The sequence below is a fragment of the Candoia aspera genome, chromosome 2, assembly GCF_035149785.1.
Source record: "Candoia aspera isolate rCanAsp1 chromosome 2, rCanAsp1.hap2, whole genome shotgun sequence".
Classification (NCBI taxonomy): domain Eukaryota; kingdom Metazoa; phylum Chordata; class Lepidosauria; order Squamata; family Boidae; genus Candoia; species Candoia aspera.
The window spans coordinates 10,785,025-10,807,976 of record NC_086154.1 but is presented as its reverse complement, the minus strand read 5'-3'; the positions used below and the strand labels follow the sequence as shown (position 1 = coordinate 10,807,976).

Here is a 22,952-nt window from a genome sequence, read left to right as displayed (position 1 = left end):
TCCCTACGAATAAGAGAGGAGAATTATTTGGAGCCGCTAAATGGCATTTTAGCTATGCAGACGAAAGATCCTGATTTTGCTGAGTTCAGGAGACACCAAAGAATTCAGGACTTGTTCATTTTAAGTACCCAATTCAGAGATCAGGTTATAATACTTTTTTCCCTAGTAGACCACTTTGCATATGATCCCTTTGCAGAAGGGCACTCAACAACCAGGACCAGGCCAGGGGTGGGGACGAAGCAAGAGGCTCTTTTGGCCTTAGGCTCAAGCTCTGAATGGCTTCAAATGTAAACCTCTGCAAAGTTGTTAAACTTTAATAAAATATTCAAATTACATTTAATTCTCAAGCTGGCTTGTCTTTGTTGTTTATTCGTTTAGTCGCTTCCGACTCTTCGTGACTTCATGGACCAGCCCACGCCAGAGCTTCCTGTCGGTCGTCAACTCAACACTCAGATGAGAGCGAAGTCAAGACCTTCAGCTGTAATTCAAAGGCTTTGACAAAAGTGGGGCACTAACAATTCAGGAAGTACAGCCAGTGGCAAAGGTGGGGCACCAACCACCCATCATTGGTGGCTCATAAGGAATGGAACAAACCAACGTCATCACAAACATAAGGATCGCCTTTAATACCTGGATGAAAATCCTTTGCAGTCAATGACTGCCTGCAGTCTGGAACCCATGTTGTTTATTCTTTAGTCGCTTCCGACTCTTTGTGACTTCATGGACCAGCCCACGCCAGCGCTTCCTGTCGGTCCTCAACACCCCCAGCTCCCCCAGGGACGAGTCCGTCACCTCTAAAATATCATCCATCCACCTTGCCCTTGGTCGGCCCCTCTTCCTTTTGCCCTCCACTCTCCCTAGCATCAGCATCTTCTCCAGGGCGTCCTGTCTTCTCATTATGTGGCCAAAGTATTTCAGTTTTGCCTTTAATATCATTCCCTCCAGTGAGCAGTCTGGCTTTATTTCCTGGAGGATGGACTGGTTTGATCTTCTGGCAGTCCAAGGCACTCTCAGAATTTTCCTCCAACACCACAGTTCAAAAGCATCGATCTTCCTTCTCTCAGCCTTCCTTATGGTCCAGCTCTCGCAGCCATAGGTTACTACAGGGAACACCATTGCTTTAACTATGTGGACCTTTGTTGTCAGTGTGATGTCTCTGCTCTTAACTATTTTATTGAGATTTGTCATTGCTCTTCTCCCAAGGATTAAGCGTCTTCTGATTTCCTGACTGCAGTCAGCATCTGCAGTAATCTTCGCACCTAGAAATACAAAGTTTTTCACTGCTTCTACATTTTCTCCCTCTATTTGCCAGTTATCAATCAAGCTGGTTGCCATAATCTTGGTTTTTTTGAGGTTTAGCTTTTGCACTTCTTTCACTTTCATCATAAGGCTCCTCAGTTCCTCTTCACTTTCAGCCATCAAAGTGGTATCATCTGCATATCTGAGATTGTTAATGTTTCTTCCAGAGATTTTAACTCCAGCCTTGGATTCCTCAAGCCCAGCTTGTCGCATTATATGTTCTGCATACAAGTTGAATAGGTAGGGTGAGAGTATACAGCCCTGCCGTACTCCTTTCCCAATCTTAAACCAGTCCGTTGTTCCGTGGTCTGTTCTTACTGTTGCTACTTGGTCATTATACAGATTCTTTAGGAGGCATACAAGATGACTTGGTGTCCCCATACCACTAAGAACTTGCCACAATTTGTTATGGTCCACACAGTCAAAGGCTTTAGAATAGTCAATAAAACAGAAATAGATGTTTTTCTGAAACTCCCTGGCTTTTTCCATTATCCAGCGGATATTGGCAATTTGGCCTCTAGTTCCTCTGCCTTTTCTAAACCCAGCTTGTACATCTGGCAATTCTCGCTCCATGAACTGCTGAAGTCTACCTTGCAGGATCTTGAGCATTACCTTACTGGCATGTGAAATGAGTGCCACTGTTCGATAGTTTGAACATTCTTTAGTGTTTCCCTTTTTTGGTATGGGGATATAAGTTGATTTTTTCCAATCTGATGGCCATTCTTGTGTTTTCCAAATTTGCTGGCATATAGCATGCATTACCTTGACAGCATCATCTTGTAAGATTTTGAACAGTTCAGCTGGGATGCCGTCGTCTCCTGTTGCCTTGTTATTAGCAATGCTTCTTAAGGCCCACTCAACCTCACTCTTCAGGATGTCTGGCTCTAGCTCACTGACCACACCGTCAAAGCTATCCCCGATATTGTTATCCTTCCTATACAGGTCTTCTGTATATTCTTGCCACCTTTTCTTGATCTCTTCTTCTTCTGTTAGGTCCTTGCCATCTTTGTTTTTGATCATACCCATTTTGGCCTGGAATTTACCTCCGATGTTTCTAATTTTCTGGAAGAGGTCTCTTGTCCTTCCTATTCTATTGTCTTCTTCCACTTCCGCGCATTGCTTGTTTAAAAATAATTCCTTATCTCTTCTGGCTAACCTCTGGAATTTTGCATTTAATTGGGCATATCTCCCCCTATCACTGTTGCCTTTTGCTTTCCTTCATTCTTGGGCTACTTCTAGTGTCTCAGCAGACAGCCATTTTGCCTTCTTGGTTTTCTCTTTCTTTGGGATGTATTTTGTTGCCGCCTCCTGAACAATGCTGCCAACTTCTGTCCAGAGTTCTTCCGGGACCCTATCTACTAAGTCCAGTCCCTTAAATCTATTCTTCACCTCCACTGCATATTCCTTAGGAATATTAGTGAGCTCATATCTAGCTGATCTGTGGGTCTTCCCTAATCTCTTTAGTCTGATCCTAAATTGTGCAAGAAGAAGTTCATGATCTGAACTACAGTCAGCTCCAGGTCTGGTTTTTACCGACTGTACATATGTCCGCCACCTTTGGCTGCAAAGGATGTAGTCAATCTGATTTCGGTGTTGTCCATCTGGTGAAGTCCATGTATAAAGCCGTCTCTTAGGTTGTTGGAAGAGAGTGTTTGTTATGCAGAGTGAATTGTCTTGGCAAAATTCTATCAGCCTATGTCCTGCTTCGTTTTGTTCTCCCAGGCCATACTTACCTGTAATTCCAGGTGTCATTTGACTGCCCACCTTAGCATTCCAGTCTCCTGTGATGAAAATAACATCTCTTTTAGGTGTGTTGTCCAGTAGGTGCTGCAGATCCTCATAGAACTGCTCTACTTCAGCTTCTTCAGCATTTGTGGTTGGGGCGTATATTTGGATCACTGTGATGTTAGATGGCTTGCCCTGAATTCGAATTGAGATCATTCTGTCATTTTTTGGATTGTATCCAAGCACTGCTTTAGCCACTTTACTATTAATTATGAAGGCTACTCCATTTCTTCTGTGGTCCTCTTGTCCACAGTAGTAGATCTGGTGGTCATTTGATGTGAAGTGGCCCATTCCAGTCCATTTCAGTTCACTGACGCCCAAAATGTCTATCTTTAATCTTGACATCTCACCAATAACCACATCCAATTTGCCCTGGCTCATAGATCTTACATTCCAGGTTCCAATGGTGTGTTGATCCTTAGAACATCGGATTCGCCATTCACCACCAGCACCGTCGGCCGCTAGCCGTCCTTTCGGCTTTGAGCTAGCTGCATCATCACGTCTGGGGCTAGTTGAACTCATCCTCTGTTCCTCCCCAGTAGCATTTTGACCATCTTCCGACCTGGGGGTCTCATCTTCCGATGGTATACCGACATATCTCTGGTTGTACTGATCCATTTAGTTTTCATGGCAAGAATACTGGGGTGGGTTGCCATTACCTTCCCCAGGGATCGCATTTAGTCTGACCTCTCTGTCATGACCTTCCCGTCTTGGGTGGCCCTTCACGGTTTAGCTCATGGCATCATTGAGGTGCTCAAGCTCCAGCACCACGACAAGGTAACGATCCTTTGCTGAAACTGGCTTGTCTAGTTACTAATAAAATCAAACCAAATTAAACAAGACACAAGATACAAGCCAGAGGAACTGGCCTCCGGGGCCAGCCCAGAAGACACGAGTCCCCAGTCAGAGGAACACTCCATTTCTTCAGAATAAAAGTGTCAAGCTCAGATTTAAAGACAAAAAGTATGTGTCATCTGAAGAGTAAGGGGGAGCTGATTTCAAAGATGTCGGACTAGATCTTGAAAGGCTGCAGCCTTGAATTTGCTGTTGGAGCAGCAGGAAAGGGTAGATTTTGTGGGGAGTATCCGATGTAAGAAGATCCAGTCTGGTGCAGTGGTTCAGGCCCCAGGCTAGAAACCGGGAGACGCTCTAGTCCTGCCTTAAGCACAAAGCCAACTGGGTGACCTTGGGCCAGTCCCTCTCTCTCAGCCCTAGGAAGCAGGCAATGGCAAACCACTTCCAAAAAGCCTTGCCAACAAAACTGCAGGGACTGGCAGAGCTAGAAAGTTGTGAGCAAGTGTTCACATTCACCAGAAATCTTGCGGGCAGGGTGCTTCTCCCAAAGCTTTAATCAGGACACTCCAAACCAGCCTTTCTCAACCTTTTGACCCCAGTAATTTCTTGAAAAATGCACTTCTCCCTCTGCTTCCTTCAATATATCCCTCCCTTCCTGCAATGTAGCATTCACCTGTTATCAACAGTCTCCCCTATTTCGTGTCAAAAATTAAGAATGGATTCAACTGAATAAAACAGTCCTATAGTTCACTGCCAGAGGGCTCAGAAAGAGTTGTTTTTGTTGGTCTCTGCTCATCACTGCAAGAGTGTTGCCAGAAATAATTTTTTAAATAAATCACTCCGTCGCCATTGATTTTGCTTGCCAGAAGCTGGCCTGGGAGGTTGAAAGTGGCGATCACATGACCATGGTACAGTGTGAAGGTCATAAATGCGAACCGGTTTCCAAGCACTCAAATTGTGATCATGGAACCACAGGGACACTGTGACAGTCGTAAGTGTGAGGACCGATCATAAGTTGGTTTTTCAGCACCGTTGAAGTCTGAAGCGACACAAAACGAACAGTTCTTAAGTGAGGACTTCCTGTAGTTATTTTATCCCATTATTTTAAATACTCATTTGGTCATGTCTGAGGGTCCAGTTTGGTGGTTTTTGAAGAGGAGGTGTTTGAGAGGAGGGTTCTAGAGCAGACAATACCGGTAAGTTTAATGATGATAATGATATTGAAGAATTTAAATTTTTACCAGGCATTTCTCTGCACTGGTACAACAACGGACTCAAAAAAAGTCTGTCTTTACAATGGGAGCTATTCACCCGTGGGTTTTACACGCACTGGTGATCCAAGTTGTCCTATTCCGTTGTGCCTCATCTGCGGCAAGCACCGGACAGATGCAGCAGTGGCTCCCGCAAAATCAAACAGACTCTTACAAATCACAACCATATGACAAGTACAAGTTCTGCTTCTTTTAAATGGCTATGGGAATCAGAACAGAGTAAAGCTTTTGTTAATGAAATGGCAGTCTGTAGAAAAAAAAGCCCGAGAAACAGGTTATTTAGGAGCAGAATTTCAATTTAATGTAATTTAATTTAAAAGTTGAAGTCCACAGATCTTAAAACTCGCTGAGGTTGAGAAACACTGAGCTAGAGCGACCTGGCAGAGTGGGGATTTGAGGCCGGTCCGCAGGAGAAAATGCAGTTCTTGCTCCTCATTGCAATCCGAGTGAATCGCGGGGAGGAAAAAAATCAGTGCAGAAGGCAGACCCTAGGCCAAAAGTTTAAGAAATAAACGTTGCTGCAACCATTTCCCCCCAGTCTCTGGTGGGTGCTGACAACCAACCGCTTTGTGCTGCTATGTACGGCGCTTAGCTCTTCCCAGAGGACTGGATCTAGTATTTTCCATCTCCAGCAGGGACCATCGTGGGGGAAGTGGTTGTCTTCAATACTCTGCTTTTGTACGGGGGGGGGGTGGGGTGTATTAATCCCACCCTTGATTCGAAGGTCCTTACGGGATTCATCTCCAATTTATCTTCACAACAACCCTGTGAGGTAGGCTGGAAGGGGGAACAACCCTAAATTACTAAATTATTCATGTTCATCCCTGGCCATTTTTTTAATAAATTGGGATTATGGCTGGATCTCATTCTTGAGGGGAGGCTCAACATTTTGTTCAACATCTGTAAATAGAGATGCTAATGCTGGACTCTACCACTCCAAATTACTAGGAATAAATTCTGTGGTCACAAAATCATTGCCAGAGGTACAGTTTCTTGTCCATATAAACCCTGAAAATACCCTTCCCATTCCGTGATGATTGTGGCGTGATGACCAAGAAGGATTTTTGCCCTTTATTCTTTCAACAACAATCCTGCAAGGTAGGCTGGGCTGAGAAAAAGTGGCTGGCCCAAAGCTGCCCACTCAGCTCTGTGGGCTTGTGCAGAGTTCCCCAAACCTGATAATTTCTGGGTGTGGGGACTTCAGTTTCCAAAATTCCCAGCCAGCTTAGACATTGGTGATAATTCTGGGAGTTGGTTGAGACATCTAGGATTTGCCGAGAGAAACTGTTCTAGTGGGAATGGTATGTAGGTCTCCCTGGTCCTTAATCACTATGATACACTTGCTATCTTTATGAAAATAAAAACTGGCTTTAAAATCAGCCTTAATATAGCAAGAAGGTAGCTGACTAGTTTGTCAAGAGCTCTTAACTATTTTATCGAGATTTGTCATTGCTCTTCTCCCAAGGATTAAGCGTCTTCTGATTTCCTGACTGCAGTCAGCATCTGCAGTAACCTCCGCACCTAGAAATACGAAGTCTTTCACTGCTTCTACGTTTTCTCCCTCTATTTGCCAGTTATCAATCAAGCTGGTTGCCATAATCTTGATTTTTTTGAGGTTTAGCTGCAAGCCAGCTCTTGCACTTTCTTCTTTCACCTTCATCATAAGGCTCCTCAGTTCCTCTTCGCTTTCAGCCATCAAAGTGGTATCATCTGCATATCTGAGATTGTTAATGTTTCTTCCAGCGATTTTAACTCCAGCCTTGGATTCCTCAAGCCCAGCATGTTGCATGATGTGTTCTGTGTACAAGTTGAATAGGTAGGGTGAGAGGATACAGCCCTGCCGTACTCCTTTCCCAATCTTAAACCAGTCCGTTGTTCCGTGGTCTGTTCTTACTGTTGCTACTTGGTCGTTATACAGATTCTTCAGGAGGCAGACAAGATGACTTGGCATCCCCATACCGCTAAGAACTTGCCACAATTTGTTATGGTCCACACAGTCAAAGTCCTTAATCACTGTGATACACTTGCTATCTTTATGAAAATAAAAACTGGCTTTAAAATCAGCCTTAATATAGCAAGAAGGTAGCTGACCAGTTTGTCAAGAGCTCATCTTCACTCGGATTAATATTGTTCCATGTAACTAGGGGGCTTCATCAGTCTGACTAATTGCAATATCCTAATACTTTAATGCAATAACCCATTTTATCTTATTTTTTTTCCCTTTCCTATCATAACTCATGTTATGTTAATTCACGTTAAGTGACTCCTGACTGGTCCTTGCACTTAGGACTGTTGCAGCATCCCTGCAGTCACGTGACCAAAATTCTGGCGCCTGGTGACCAGCATGTATTTACGATGGTTGCAGCATCCCGGGGTCATGTGATCGCCATTCATGACCTTCCCAGCTGGCTTCTGACAGCAAAGTGAATGGGGGAAGCCGGATTTGCTTAATGATCATGTCAAAAAAGATCGTAAAATTGGGTGTGACTCACTTAACAGCTGCCTCGCATAGCAACAGAAGTTCTGGTCCCAATTGTGCTTCTAAGTCGAGGACTACCTGCACCAATTCTGCCATGCTTTTTTGCACTCCAATCAGGTCACTTAGAGCTACAAAAATCTGGAGGACCACTAGAAAATATCTTTGCGACTGTCCAGTGGTCCTCTGAATTTCTATAGTCTGATCTGCTAGCCCTAGATTTGCAGGATTTCTCATGTTACAATGTTGTGGTTTGAAAAGGGAGTTCATTCAGTCTGAGAAGGAGAACCTACTTATTTTTCCTGGTAGATCACTTTGCATATGATCCCTTTGCAGAAGGACACTCAACAAGCAGGACCAGGCAGGCGGTGGGGAGGAAGCAAGAGGCTCTTTTGGCCTGAGCCTCAAGCTCCAAGGGGCTTCAGATGTAAACCTCTGCAAAGTTGTTAAGCTTTAAATTTTCAAATTATATTTAATTTTCTCCTCCTTCCTCTCTCTTGCTCTTTTTTGGTGCCGTATTTTTGTGCACACCTGTTATGACGTCCCATTTTATTATGGGCAGGAGCTGCAAACGGTAGACTGTCTCAGCCATCTTCCATAGCGATGAATTACTAATTGGCAGCTGTAAGTGCAGATTTGCGCATGCAACTTTCTTTTTCAGTCTTGATCTCAATTTCTTTTGATTCTCTAGCTTTCCGAGGGTGGTGGTGATGTGGGTTATCCCCTCTTATGGGGCTCCCGGCTGGGAGACTTTTACTTGCTGAGCCCCACCACCGCCCCCTCCCCGCCCGGCTTAAATGAAGGGGTTAAACGCAGAGAGCTTCTCCTTTCGGGCTAGAGAGGAAAGAGAGACGTGCAGGGCGAGGGAGGGAGGAAAAGGGAAAGGGAGGGTCGAACTCTGCCGCACCTGCTGCCTTTACTGGTCACCAGCCGCCTGCACATGCCAGGGCTGCAGAATCCCCCCCACTGCAGGAAGGGGCACAGAAATGGTGCCAGGTGGGCATCTATCTCACCAGAGGGCAATTGGATCCCGAGTGGGGGGGGAGCAGTGAGGAGGAGGAGGGGGAATCCACAGGTGCAAAAAGGGAAGGGGGAGTCCTTGGGGGGGAGGGAGGAGATGGGCTTTTCCCAGCGGTCCCCCCCACCCCCACTCGCCTTCTGATTCCCTGTCTTATTTGCGAGGTTTTCTGCTTGTCCTCCCAAGTTGCTGCTTCTGCAGATGGCTCTCTGGTCTCCTTAAAATCCCTCCTCCGAGCCCTCCACTTCCCCCCTCCAGCACCTAGCAGAAGGCTGCCTGGTGTTTTCCAGAAGGTTTCCCACGTTCCCTTGTTGCTGTCAGGAATGATGAGCAGCTAAAAGGTCTGGAGGGTCAGAAGAGGAGGATCTTTGGTTCAGAGGGCAGGTAGGGTAGAGGTGCCCCCTCCCTGGGCAAGACCCGTGCTAGGAGGAGGCAAGGGCGGCTGGAGACCTGGTGATAGAGGCCTGAGAGGCGTCCTGGGCTTGGCCAACGGGCAGCCCTGGATCTGCCCCTCTTACCTGTCCAGGTACTGCTGCGGGCTCCCATTCTTGTTCAGGTCGGCCCACCTCACTGAACAGCACAACACATGGAGCTTTTCAATTGTATGTTTAGTTCTTTAATGAGCTGTACAATTTACACTGGAGAAGAAGGTTTCTGCCATTTTTACACCCGCTAGATGTGCATCTGGTTTTTCCTGCCTAAGTGTAGGACCTTACATTTCTCTCCACTGAACTTCACCTTCTTGGATAGGGCCCAGGGCTCACGTCTGTCAAGGTCCTTCTGAATCTTACTGAGATCTAAGTATATTATATCCACAGCATTTCCGTGGTCCACTAATTTAGTCACTTGATCAAAGAAGGCAATAAGATTTGCTTGGCATGACCTGTTCTTAAGAAACCCATGCTGGCTTCTGGTAATCGCCTTGTTCATTTCTGGTTCTCAGAAACCCGCTTGTCATGCGCTGCCTACTACTGAGTAAACCACAGACACTAATTTAGGGAAGATCAGGTTCTGGTTTATTTCAGCATAGTGCATAGCTAGAAAAAGCTGAGAGTGAAGGGAGCGCGCCGGTACGGGGTTTAAATAGCCCGCGCCGGTCAGCGCCCCCCCCATCTTGGGTTGTGTCATCCTCCCAAGTCCTGTATGCTTCGTTGCCGGTAGGTGAGGGGTCGCGGGGCCCCTGCTGGTGCCCCAGGCTTCACTCATAATCGTTTTCTTCCTCCGGCCGGTGATTGCTTTCAGCTGGGCGATATCCTTTGCGTTCCTGCTGACAGCTTCAGGTGTGCCTCGTGATCCGCCCTGTCTTTGTTGCTCTTTCTTCCCCCTTTGTGTTCTCTTGACTGGTTTTTCCGGCCGGGGTCGTTCCCTTCTCCTCAGGGTCTGTGTCTGTTGTTGTGCGTCGCTTTGCTTATCTTTTAATCCCTTACTCTTGTTTCCATGGTAGTGTTATGTGTGCCGTTGTGCTGATGCATTCAGCTCAACGGTGCTCATGACATACTGCCCCCCTTTCGAATGGTAGCCCCCCCCCGGCATTCCGGTTTTTTCCGGGAGAGCTGTCAAAAAAATTTTTTTTTTCTTGTATTTCCCACCGGAGTGCTTTCACCCCTCCCCTTGCTCCGCCCTCTACCTCGTTTCCATCTTTTTTTGGTGTGTTCCGAGTACGCATGCCTCGACCACACCCTGCGAGTGCGCATGCCTCGACCACACCCTACTCGTTCTTGCTCAGTTCGTCGTGAGAGGAGGCGTGGCTGGTTGGGTGCTGTTTCAGCTCCAGGTAGGATCCTTATGTTTTTGCTTTGTTGATTGTTTTGTTTGATGTTTGTCGTGTTGTCATGTGTGCATCCTGGCCATTTGCCCTCTGGCGATGCACCTATGGCCAATCTTCTCTCCCCAGTGGGCCCAGAGAGGGTGGGGGGAGGGTGAGTCTCAGGGGGGAGGAGGTCTACTCAAGTTGCAGGCTTGGGGGGTCCCTTCCCCTGGGGGCGACGCGGGTGGGGTGGGGAGGCCCGAGGGGGGAAGTGTGTCCTAGGGGCCGGTTCGGCTGGGCGCCCCTTTGGTTTGTTGGGGTACGTCGTGTGGAATGCTCGGGTCAGGTCCGGTGCCTTAACGTGTTGAGCCGCCACCCATTCTGGGTGGGGGAAGTGTTTCCATTTCACTAAATAGTATAGTGTGCCCCGTTGACAGCGGGAATCAAGTATTTCTTTTACTTCGAAATGTTGTTGGCCGTCAATCATCACTGGGGAGGGCAGAGGCATGCTTGGGTGCCATCGGGAGGTGGTTGCTGGTTTCAGGAGGCTGCTGTGGAATACCGGGTGGAGTCTCCTTAGATTGTGCGGCAGGTCCAGGCGTACTGCCACCAGGTTCACTATCTGTGTTACTCGAAGCGGCCCAATATACTTAGGCCCCAGTTTCTTCGAGGGTTGAGGTGATTTCATGAATTTGGTGGATAGGTAGACCATATCCCCTGCCTGGAATGTCGGTTGCTGGCGCCGGTGCTTGTCAGCCTGTTCTTTGTAGGCGGACTGTGCTTCCTTCAGCGCTGCTGTGATTATTGGCCATGATTCTGCTATCTTCCGTCCCCAGTCACTAGCACCCACTTGGGGTCCCGGGGGTTGCGGTAGCTCCGGTATGGGTACGAACTCGCGCCCGGAGACTACTTCGAATGGGGTTTTCCCTGTACTTGTGTGAATGGCGTTATTGTATGCGACTTCTGCAAACGGAAGCAGGTCGACCCAGTCGTCTTGGTGGTAATTGGTATATGAGCGTAGGAATTGTTCTAGGGTGGCATTGAGGATCTCTGTGGCTCCGTCTGTCTGGGGATGCCAGGCTGTGGATAGGGCTTGTTGGGTCCCAATCAGTTTTAGAAAAGCCCGCCAGAATTTCGAGGTGAATTATGTGCCCCTGTCGGTCACCACGCGTACGGGACATCCGTGTAACCTGTACACGTGTACGAGGAAAAGTTTAGCCAGCTGCTGGGCGGACGGGACTGATGAGCAGGGGATGAAGTGTGCTTGTTTACAAAAGTAGTCTTTCACCACCCAAATGGTTGTTTTCTTCTGGCTGGGTGGTAGATCTACTATAAAATCCATGGAGATTTCCTCCCATGGTCGGGAGGGCTCCGCCACCATTTGTAGTAGTCCCGGGGGCTTACCCGGTGCCCGTTTGGCCATAGCGCATATCGGGCAGGATGCTACGTAGGCCTTCACGTCCCGTCTCAATGCGGGCCACCAGAATTGTCGTCGTGTTAGGTGCAGGGTCTTTAGAAACCCAAAGTGTCCCGCTTGTTTGCTGTTGTGTGATCTGCACAGGATTGCCTGGCGCTGCGAGTCCAGGACATATATTCTGCCTTCCCCCCATGCTAAGTCCTGTTCCATTGTCACCTTGTCGGGGTTTGCTAGTAGCCAGGGGTCGGTTTTGAGGGCGGCGGTGAGGTCCGCGTGTATTCCTCCTGGCAGTCGCGGGTGGCGCCGTCTGGTCACTGGTTGGCTTGCCGTCGGTTGAGATGTGGGGTTGAGCTGTTTCTGAGCGCTGCTTCGGGTGGTCACTGCCATCCCCAGCTGGGAGGCGGATAGGACCGTCCCAATCATATCTGGGATGGGCTCTTCGTCTTGGGGCAGTCGGGAGAGGGCGTCAGCCAGGAAGTTCTTTTTGCCCGGTATGAACTTCAGTTGAAAGTTAAAGCGGCTGAAGAATTGGGCCCATCTGACCTGTTTCGGGCTGAGGCGTCTGGGCGTCCGGAGGGCCTCGAGGTTCCGGTGGTCTGTCCAGACCTCGAATGGTTGGGTGGCTCCTTCCAGTAGATGCCTCCATGTTTCTAGCGCCGATTTTACCGCGAACGCCTCCTTCTCCCATACATGCCAGCGCCTTTCCGTCTCCGAGAATTTCCTTGACAGGTAGGCGCATGGTTTCAGGATTCCTGCAGGGTCCTTTTGGAGCAGTATGGCCCCCAGGGAGAAGTCTGAGGCGTCGGCTTGGACCACGAACGGCTGTTCTGGGTCCGGATGTGCGAGGATTGGCTCCGTGGTGAACAGCGCTTTCAGTCTGTTGAACGCTGTCTGACACGCGGGAGTCCAATTTAGTACTGTCCCTGGGTTCTTGGCTCGCCGTGTGTCCCCAACTCCTTTAGTTTTGAGGAGGTCTGTTAGGGGGAGGGCTATCTCCGCGAACCCCCGTGCGAATGACCTGTAGAAGTTCGCGAAGCCGAGGAAGCTTTGAAGTTGGCGCCTGTTACGTGGGCGTTCCCAATTCACCACCGCCTCGACTTTTGCGGGGTCCATTTCTATGCCTTTGCCGGAGATTCGGTACCCCAGGCAGTCTAGGCGTGCTTTATGGAATTCGCACTTCGATGGTTTGGCATAGAGCTTTGCCCTTCTTAGCTTTTCGAGGACTTGCCTGACTAGGGTTACATGTTCTTCGTGCGTCTGGGTGTAGATGAGGACGTCATCTATGTAAACTAGTACCCCTTTGAACAGGTGTTCATGCAGTACCTCATTGATGAGCTGCATGAACACTCCCAGGGCCCCCGCTAGTCCGAATGGCAGTACCCTGTACTGAAAGGCGCCTAGGGGGCAGTTGAACGCTGTTTTCCATTCGTCCCCCTCCCTGATTCAGATCCTGTAATAAGCCTCGCGGAGGTCCAGTTTGGAGAATACTCTTCCTGTGGACAGGTGGGCGAGCATGTCTTTCACGAGGGGTAGGGGGTATTTATTGGATAGGGACACCGCATTGAGGCCCTGGTAGTCGGTGCAGAGCCATAAGGTGCCGTCTTTTTTCTCTCGGAATAGGACGGGCGCTCCGACCGGTGAGCATGCTGGCTCTATGAAACCCCTAGCGAGGTTTTTATCGATGAACTCCCAGAGGGTTGTCATCTCCTTCGGGGTCATCGAGTAAATCTTCGGCCTGGGTAAGGGGACATCGGGAAGCAGCTCAATTCTACAGTCCGTCTTGCGGTGGGGGGGTAGTTGGTCCGCCTCCTCTTCCCTGAAGACCTCTGAGAAATCAGCATATTGTTCAGGTAGGTCTTCTGGGGTTGCTGTGTTGTCCTGGGCTGCTGCCTCTGCCCCTCCCACTGTGGGGTTGATCCTGCCCGCCGGAACTGGCGCCCGGTATGTGCCATCATCGAATTGGAAGGTGCGGGTCTTCCAGTTAATGCGCGGGTTGTTGGTCGCGAGCCACGGTATTCCTAGTACTATGATGGGTCGCCCTATGTGGGTTACCACAAAAGATGTTCGCTCGGTGTGGGTGCCCATTTGCAGGGTGACAGGCTCGGTCTGCGTCGTGGCTGGTTTCCCTCCCGCTGTTGAGCTCTCCATTTGGTGGAAAGCCAGCGGTGTGGGGAGGGGGAGGCAAGGCAGGTCGAGCTTGGCGACGATGTCGGGGTGGATCAGGTTCTTGGAGCACCCCGAGTCCACTAGTGCCGCAGCCGTGGTGGCTCTGTTGCCGAAGGAAAGCCTGATTGTCCCCATTATTACGGAGCTTTCGTCGCTCTGTCTATGTGTTTCGCGCCCCTGTCCCACCGCCTGCCTCGCGCGTTTTAAGGCAGGCGGGGAGCGTTTCCCGCCAGCCGGTCTGGGACTTCGGCATCCTCCCCCACCCAGTAAGCGTCCAAGTCTTCGTCCGGTGTCGCTGTGGCTCCGGTCATCCGGTGGGGGGGGGCGGCGGTGGGTTAGTTGGTTTGAACGTCGTTTTCGGTGTGGGTTTGGGAGCGTTAGTTAGTGTTCTGTTGGAGAAGCAGTCTGCCGCTTTGTGCCCCATTTTCCCGCACTTCGCGCAGGGTCCGCAAGCAAAATTCTTCTTTTGGTACGTGGGACCGGCCAGCCCCAAGTGTGGCGCGGGTACCTTTGGGCTGGTGCTTGTTTTGTCCTCTGCCGTCGTCATTAAGAACGTGCGCTGAGCGTGTTCCGCTCTCCCCGCTAGGTAGATCCAGCTTTGCAGTGTCTCCGGGTCATCCCGGTAGAGTGCCCCTTGGAGTACCTCGCGGCTGAGGCCCCTTTTGAACATCTCTAGCAGGGTAGTCTCGGACCAGTCATTAATCTTCCCTGCGAGGGCTTTAAATTCGAGGGTGTAGTCTGCGACAGTTTGTGCGCTCTGTTTGAGGGCTTGAAGCGCACTTTTAACCCTCTCCTTGGCTAGCGGGTCCTCAAAATAGTGCTTCATCTCAGTGATGAAGGCGTGGAAGTCAGAGAGGGCTGGGGAATTGGACTCGTACATTTGGACGTACCAGTCCGCCGCCCTGTCTTGCAACTTGATTGCCACGGCTGCGATTTTGTCCGCTTCGGAGTCAAAGGAGTGTCCGTGCTGCCCCATGAACTCCCTGGCGTTCGTGACGAAAAACGACAGCTTCGCGGGGTTCCTGTCGAAGAAAATGGGGAAGTCCTTTGGGGCCCTGGTGTTCGGTGGATCCCCTCTCCTCACGTCCTGTCCCATGGCTTCTTCTGCCGGGGAAGTGTGCCTGTTAGCTTTTGGCCTATGGGGGTGCCACGACCTGCTCGGGGTTTGAATAGGGGTGTGTACCTGCACGGGTATGTTCATGTGAGGCATGGAGGACATTAGCGACTGCAGCATGGTCCCGAGGTCCCTTAGTTGGGCTTCCATGGCCGTGAGTCTGGCTTGCGTTTCTCGGTCCAAGGTCTGCGCCGCAGCTGTGATCGGACCGGTCGGCGTCTCCGCGTAGTTGGGCCACCGGTGGGGGTCAGGCGTTTCCGTCCGCTGGTCAGCTCCCTCAACTTGGGAGCGAATCGGCTGGTTCGTCCCCCCGTCCTCCACCGCGTTTCTTGCAGTTGGGCTGAAGCTCCACGCCTGTGGCTGGGGTGCGATGTGGGGCGGGGAGGTCTCCGCGGGTCTCGGGAGGCATGTTGCTCCCTCCCATGGTCGGGTTGCCTCCGCCTCCCTCCGGGGGTGGGGCTGAGGCTCGGGATGGGCCAGGAGGGTGTCCGTGGCTCCTGGGGTCCGCACTGCCTCTGGCCTCTGTCGGTTCTCCTCCGCCTCTCGCCGTGCGGCTCGCCCGTGCAGGCTGCGACACGTCGGCTCCATCGCTCTCCGCTCGTGTTCTTCTCGCCGTCTGTTCCTTCCGCGGCTCGTTGTTGTCCGGTGGGGCTTGGCGAGGCTGAGTTTATGACTCTCAGCTTTATGTCATGCGCTGCCTACTACTGAGTAAACCACAGACACTAATTTAGGGAAGATCAGGTTCTGGTTTATTTCAGCATAGTGCATAGCTAGAAAAAGCTGAGAGTGAAGGGAGCGCGCCGGTACGGGGTTTAAATAGCCCACGCCGGTCAGCGCCCCCCCCACCTTGGGTTGTGTCGTCCTCCCAAGTCCTGTATGCTTCGTTGCCGGTAGGTGAGGGGTCGCGGGGCCCCTGCTGGTGCCCCGGGCTTCTCTCATAATCGTTTTCTTCCTCCGGCCGGTGATTGCTTTCAGCTGGGCGATACCCTTTGCGTTCCTGCTGACAGCTTCAGGTGTGCCTCGTGATCCGCCCTGTCTTTGTTGCTCTTTCTTCCCCCTTTGTGTTCTCTTGACTGGTTTTTCCGGCCGGGGTCGTTCCCTTCTCCTCGGGGTCTGTGTCTGTTGTTGTGCGTTGCTTTGCTTATCTTTTAATCCCTTACTCTTGTTTCCGTGGTATTGTTATGTGTGCCGTTGTGCTGATGCATTCAGCTGAACGGTGCTCATGACACCGCTGCTTGTTTACCTTTTCCAGGATTTTCCCAGGTATTGACGTCAAGCGGATTGGTCGGTAGTTTCCTGGATCCACTTTTCCCCCCTTTTTAAAGATTGGGACCACATCGGCTCTTTTCCAGCCCTCAGGTGGTTCCCCCGTGCTCCAGGAGCCCTCAGGAATCTCATTCAGTGGTTCCGAGGTTACATCCGCCAGCTCCTTCAGCACCCTGGGATGCAAACCGTCCGGCCCAGGAGACTGGAACCCGGTCAGAGCAGCTGGGCCTTCTCTTGGCAGTTCCTCACCTAGTTGGACCTGCTTTCCTCTTCTGCCTCCCTCCTCTGTGCTGCTTTTGACAGGTTGGACTATTTTCTGCTTTTGCGTAAAGACAGACGCAGAAGAGGAATCCAGCAGTTCTGCCTTCTTCCTCCTTCCCGCCACCTCCTTGCCATCTTCTCCTACTAGAGGACCAACCTTGTCTTTGACTTTCCTCTTGCTGCTTACATATTGAGAGGAACTTTTCTAGTTACTCTTTGAGCCTGAGCCTTCCTGACTCTGTCCCTGCAGGTTCGGGCTGTTTGCTGGTATTCTGCTCGTTATGAGCCCCTCTTTCCATTGGGTGGTTAAAGTCCCCCATTACTACAGTGGTGTGTTTCCTGGACACCAGCACCAACTGATTTGCAAAACGTTCTTCTATCTCCTCTGCTTGGTTGGGTGGCCTTTAGTGCACCCCTATGGCAGTGTCAGCTCTTTTTCCCCTAATATTTACCCAAATGTCTCCAAGAAGGCATTCATCCTTGATACCATGTATTTCTCTGCAGGTGTAGTAATTCTTTACATACAATATAAGTCCTCCTCCTCTTTTGTTGGGTCCGTTTCTTTGGAACACGTTATATCCTTCTATTAGTAGATCCCAGTCATGGGTTCCCTCCCACCAAGTTTTTGGAACTATTACAAGAAAATACCATAATGCTCCTTCCAAACTTTTGGAGGAAACCATTTAATGACAGGGTTTAAAACAGCTGTTTAATTAAATGAAGGTGCCTTTTATCAAGTCAGACAGGACACTTTCAGGAGGGATGTCTCAGAACTGGACGAGGACTTTCAGTGTGGGTCCCCGTTGCTGTTAGGCGAGGACCGCCTCCCAACTTCCTGCCGACTTCCAACAAGTAAAGTCACTGGGCACACTGGCAGGAAGTCGCAAGTCCTGGGCGGCTGGCAAGCAAGCTGGTAGGTGGGAAAGTGGCTGCTGAGGGGGAAGCGTGGCTGGGCCCGGGGGTGGCTGACGCCGGGTGCAGCAGGGTGCGCCAGCGGCTGCTACGGCACTGCCGCGCTGCGGCTCAGTGAGTGGGCATGCACTGGGGAGTCTGGCTGGGGGAGTGCTGTGTGCGCGCACGGGCTACGGAGTACGAGATCCATTGCCGGCTCCTTGAGAGAAATACTGGCATGAGTTGGAGCGACTTGCAGGAGTGCAATTGTGACTGCAGAAAACAGAAAAACTCCCACTTCTTGCGTCTTGCTCAGTTGCAGTGGCGATGAGTGCACCCTTGGGAGACCCGGAAGGTTAGGGATAGATCGTCATGGAGAAAATCTATCGATGTAGTCGCCGGCAGTCGAAAAGGACTCGATGGCACAGAATCAATGAAAAAATCTCGCCAGCGCCTTAGGGTACAGATCGTACGAGTGTGTACTTTCAGCCTCATGTCGCTAGATGGCGCTCCAGGAATAAGCAACCCCCTCGCCTGGAAAGCTGTCAATCCAGTAGCGGCGTCTGTGGTTGCTGAGGGCCGACATCCAAGGGGAGGGGGAGCGGGGGAGCTGAAAGAATAGAGTACTGGCTTGCTAGAGGGGATGTCGGAGGAGAGGAGGAGGACAGAGGAACTTCCTGTTCCGGCTCCTGCCTGGGAGGAGAGCGGCGCGGCGCGGAGGAGCACTCTGTGGTCTTCCCGGGGTTGGTCGGAGGAGCAGCAGCGGCCGGAAGGTGAGCGGAGGACGGGTGGGAGGAGAGTCCGGGAGCGAGCGGGGCTGCCTCGTTTCCTCCGCGGGGGGGAATCCGATGAGCATCTCCGCTGCAACATGCCAGCTGTGTGTGTTTCTGTGATTCTCTCTCTCTGCACATACGTGTATGCGTACAGTCTATCCCCAGCATTTGCAGGTATCTTTGATGATAACCCTTTGCACTGTTCAGGATCTGTGACTGAACCAAGCCAAGAAGTGAATTTCATCATCTGCACTTGGCTCTCCCTAGTCTTCTGGGTGTCAAATGAATCATCATGAATGTTAGAGGTCAATCTAGCCTTTTGGCACTTTTGCTTTTTAAATGTAATGTATGCTTTTTTGTTTTTCTTTTCACACGTAGTGCAGCCGGTTTATCAACAATAATTAAACTAATACTTCTATGTGAATCTTACAGATCAAAAGGATGCCAATAAGAGCTTTCTCAATAACTGAGCATTTCGAGCGGCATTAAAAAGGAAACCAAATCAAGGCAGCAATCAAAATTTAACAACTTCCTCCACAGAACCCCAAAACGCTTCTTCCCCAGCAGGTGACAGGCAAGGGAGAGAAAAACAGGCAGAGAGTTTTGAGCTGGAAAAAAATGAGTATGTATGTGGAACTCAAGGAAACATTACCTGAAAAGCTCAAGGGGGACAATTTCCAAATTCAGAAAAAGAGGGAAATCTGTGGAAGAAGCAGAGACTGTAGATCACGGCTGATTGTTCACAAGAGGATCCACACCAGAGAAAAGCCATACAAATGCTCTGAATGCGGCAAAAGCTTTACTTGGAACAGCTCCCTGGTCATACACCAGAGGACTCACACAGGAGAGAAACCGTATGAGTGTCCAGATTGTGGGAAAAGTTTCAGTCAGAATTCTCACCTGGTGAAACACCAGAGGACTCACACAGGAGAGAAACCATATGAGTGTCCAGATTGTGGGAAAAGTTTCAGTCAGAATTCCGATCTGGTGATACACCATAGGACTCACACAGGAGAGAAACCGTATGAGTGTCCAGATTGTGGGAAAAGTTTCAGTCAGAATTTCAGCCTGGTGATACACCATAGGACTCACACAGGAGAGAAACCATATGAGTGTCCGGATTGTGGGAAAAGTTTCAGTCAGAATTCCGGCCTGGTGATACACCAGAGGACTCACACAGGAGAGAAACCATATGAGTGTCCGGATTGTGGGAAAAGTTTCAGTGTGAAGTCCATGCTAGTGAAACACCAGAGGATTCACACAGGAGAGAAACCATACGAGTGTCTGGATTGTGGGAAAAGTTTCAGTGTGAAGTCCATGCTAGTGAAACACCAGAGGATTCACACAGGAGAGAAACCATATGAGTGTCCGGATTGTGGGAAAAGTTTCAGTCAGAATTCCCACCTGGGGATCCACCAGAGGATTCATACAGGAGAGAAACCGTATGAATGTCCAGATTGTGGGAAAAGTTTCAGTCAGAATTCCGATCTGGTGATACACCGGAGGACACACACAGGAGAGAAACCGTATGAGTGTCCGGATTGTGGGAAAAGTTTCAGTCAGAATTTCTGCCTGGTGATACACCATAGGACTCACACAGGAGAGAAACCGTATGAGTGTCCAGATTGTGGGAAAAGTTTCAGTCAGAATTCCGGCCTGGTGATACACCAGAGGACTCACACAGGAGAGAAACCATATGAGTGTCCAGATTGTGGGAAATGTTTCAGTGTGAAGTCCATGCTAGTGAAACACCAGAGGATTCACACAGGAGAGAAACCATATGAGTGTCCGGATTGTGGGAAAAGTTTCAGTCAGAATTCCAGCCTGGTGATACACCATAGGACTCACACAGGAGAGAAACCATATGAGTGTCCAGATTGTGGGAAAAGTTTCAGTCAGAATTCCAGCCTGATGATACACCAGAGGACTCACACAGGAGAGAAACCATATGAGTGTCTGGATTGTGGGAAAAGTTTCAGTCGGAAATCCAGCGTGGTGAGACACCAGAGGACTCACACAGGAGAGAAACCGTATGAGTGTCCAGATTGTGGGAAAAGTTTCAGTTGGAATTCCGATCTGGTGACGCACCAGAGGACTCACAGAGGAGAGAAACCATATGAGTGTCCGGATTGTGGGAAAGGGTTCAGTCTGAATTCTGGCCTGGTTACGCACCAGAGGACTCACACAGGAGAGAAACCGTATGAGTGTCCGGATTGTGGGAAAAGTTTCAGTCAGAAGTCCAGCCTGGTGATACACCAGAGGACTCACACAGGAGAGAAACCGTACGGGTGTCCGGATTGTGGGAAAAGTTTCAGTCAGAATTCTGACCTGGTGAACCACCAGAGGACTCACACAGGAGAGAAACCATATGAGTGTCTGGATTGTGGGAAAAGTTTCATTCGTAAATCCAACCTGGTGATACACCGTAGGACTCACACAGGAGAGAAACCATATGAGTGTCCGGATTGTGGGAAAAGTTTCAGTACTAGGTCTATCCTTATAGAACATGTAGGTTTACACATGGGAGAGAAACCATTCAAATGCCCAGACTGTGGACAGTGCTTCACAAACAATTCCTACTTTAGCAGACACAAGAAAATGCACATGAAGCAGAAGATGCTGAGTGTAGAGAAGGTTTGAATTTCACTTCTCATCTCCCATTGGACATCCAGCTGAAAAGTTAAGTATGTAATTTCTGGACTGACTCTTTTTAGTAAAATATGTGTATTAGATATGAGGGAGCAGAGAAAAAAAATGGAAAATGTTAGTTTGAGAAATGTTAAGTATATGAACCTGGCTATCAGCAGAAGTTTCTGGAAATGTACTTTTGCAGAAATATTGCAATTGCTGCAAAAAGGATTTTTGGAGGTGGTGTTTGCATATTGATCATCATAGATCCTAGAAATGTGACATGCAGAATTTCACCCTTCTTCAACCGGGGTTTCCTCCAGATTCCAAGCCCCAGAAATTCCCAGCCAGCATACCCTTTCAGAAAATATCTGGGAATCATTGTCAGTGTTTCTGGGAGTCCCCAGTAAGTGGCTGCAGGTCCTAAAAGATATAATACAAAAAATATAGGCGCACTCAGGTTTTAGTTAGATTGTGGCTCAAATATGCTTGGAGTTGCCTGCTTATTAGCCTTTGATGGCTGGTGGGTGGGACATCGTTGTTGCATCCCCTTTGGTGGAGATGGGAGAAAAAAATTGCACAGTGGAAAATATTTTATGTCTAAAAATGCATTGTGCAAGAACCATTGATAAGTTTTGAGAAGGAAAGAAACTGGGTAGTGTCAGCACTGCTGTGACTGTGGGGCCCAGGTAAGGCAAAGCTCCCTTCCTGAGACATGGGAGATGTTTCCATTTCTTTCACTCCTCTCTCAGGGCTTCTTTTTAAGTTTTCCCCAAAAATCCCTACAAGTAAAGAGAGGAAAATTATTTGGAGCAGCAAAGTGGCATTTACCTATGCAGATGAATGATTTTAATTTTGCTGAGTCCGGAAGACTCCAGAGAATTCAAGGTTTGTTCATTTCAGGAACCAATTCATAGATCAGGTTATAATCCTTTCTTTTTCCTAGTGGATCACTTTGCATATGATCCCTTTGCAGCAGGACACTCAACAGCCAGGACCAGGCCGCGGTGTGGAGGAAGCCAGAGGCTCTTTTGGCCGGAGCCTCAAACTCCGAGGGGCTTCAAATGTAAACCTCTGCAGGGTTGTTAAACTTTAAGATATACAAATTACGTTTAATTCTCTTTTCCTTCCTCCTTTTCCCACCTTTTTTGGTGCCGTATTTTTGTGCACACCTGTTATAACGTCCTATTTTATTATGTGTAGGAGCTGAAAATGCTTGAAATGGTTCAAAACCCTCTGGATCTTTGAGGGGGCTGTGCGATAATGCAGAATCTTTCATTCTTAAAGAGAATTTAGGATCCACCCCAGTGAGGACAAAGTATACTTAGTGGCCACAGAATACTGATGTCTTCGGGGAATAAAATGGAACAATAGGACAGAGGGAATGGAATGACTTGGAAGAGGCCATGGCTGCCTGGGTTTATGGCAGATCGTCTGTTTCTTTTGATTACCATCCTGCAAAGACTGCATATTTTTTCTTTTGGGAGATGTCTCATGCGTACACCCAAACCCCCAGAAGGCAAAAAGTGGGGCAGTGGGTATGAGTCTAAGGATAACGTTAACAATAATTTATCTCATGCTTAAGAATTAAGCGTGGAACAGAAAGAAAGGAATATTAATTGAATTTGAATATGCAAAGATACAAAGTAGACCCGTTAAAACTGAAACTGGCAATAGTGCAATACCCAGCAAGTAACCCCTTTAGAATAAAAAGAGTAGATAAATTAGACCCCACAAAACCTAACAATACATTACTGTTAAAGTCAAAGCCAGAGGAGCTGGTACCCAGAGACAGGCCAGAAGACGCAAGTCCCCAATCAGAGGAACACTCCATTTCCCCAGCATAAAAGTGTCAAGCTCGGATCTAAAGACAAGAAAGATGTGTCATCTGAAGAGTAGGGCGGACCTACTAAATCCCAAAAGGCTGCAGCCTTGAAGTTGCTGTCAGAGCAGCAGGAATAGCCGAATGCGTAGATTTTGTGGGACATCTCTGGTATACGAAGAGCCTGTCTGGTGGTGTGGTTCAGGCCCCAGGCTAGAAACCA

General features: G+C 49.2%; 2 protein-coding genes across 6 annotated transcripts in view; both read left to right on the top strand.

Moving 5' to 3' along the window:
• The window catches only part of LOC134492100 (zinc finger protein 271-like), a 226,221-nt gene that overhangs the window by 81,350 nt on the left and 121,919 nt on the right, over nt 1-22,952 (top strand). The window lies entirely within an intron of this gene.
• LOC134492171 (zinc finger protein 850-like) overlaps nt 1-22,952 on the top strand; it is a 73,705-nt gene that overhangs the window by 38,526 nt on the left and 12,227 nt on the right. Inside the window, exon 2 of one of the 3 annotated variants that reach the window (XM_063296358.1) lies at nt 18,879-20,768. In XM_063296358.1, the coding sequence (XP_063152428.1) occupies nt 18,898-20,768 (1,871 nt within the window). In that variant the 5' untranslated portion in view covers nt 18,879-18,897. Of the gene's footprint in view, nt 1-18,878; nt 21,731-22,952 lie in introns of those variants that run through there. The other 2 variants (XM_063296353.1, XM_063296357.1) reach the window with 2 other exon arrangements.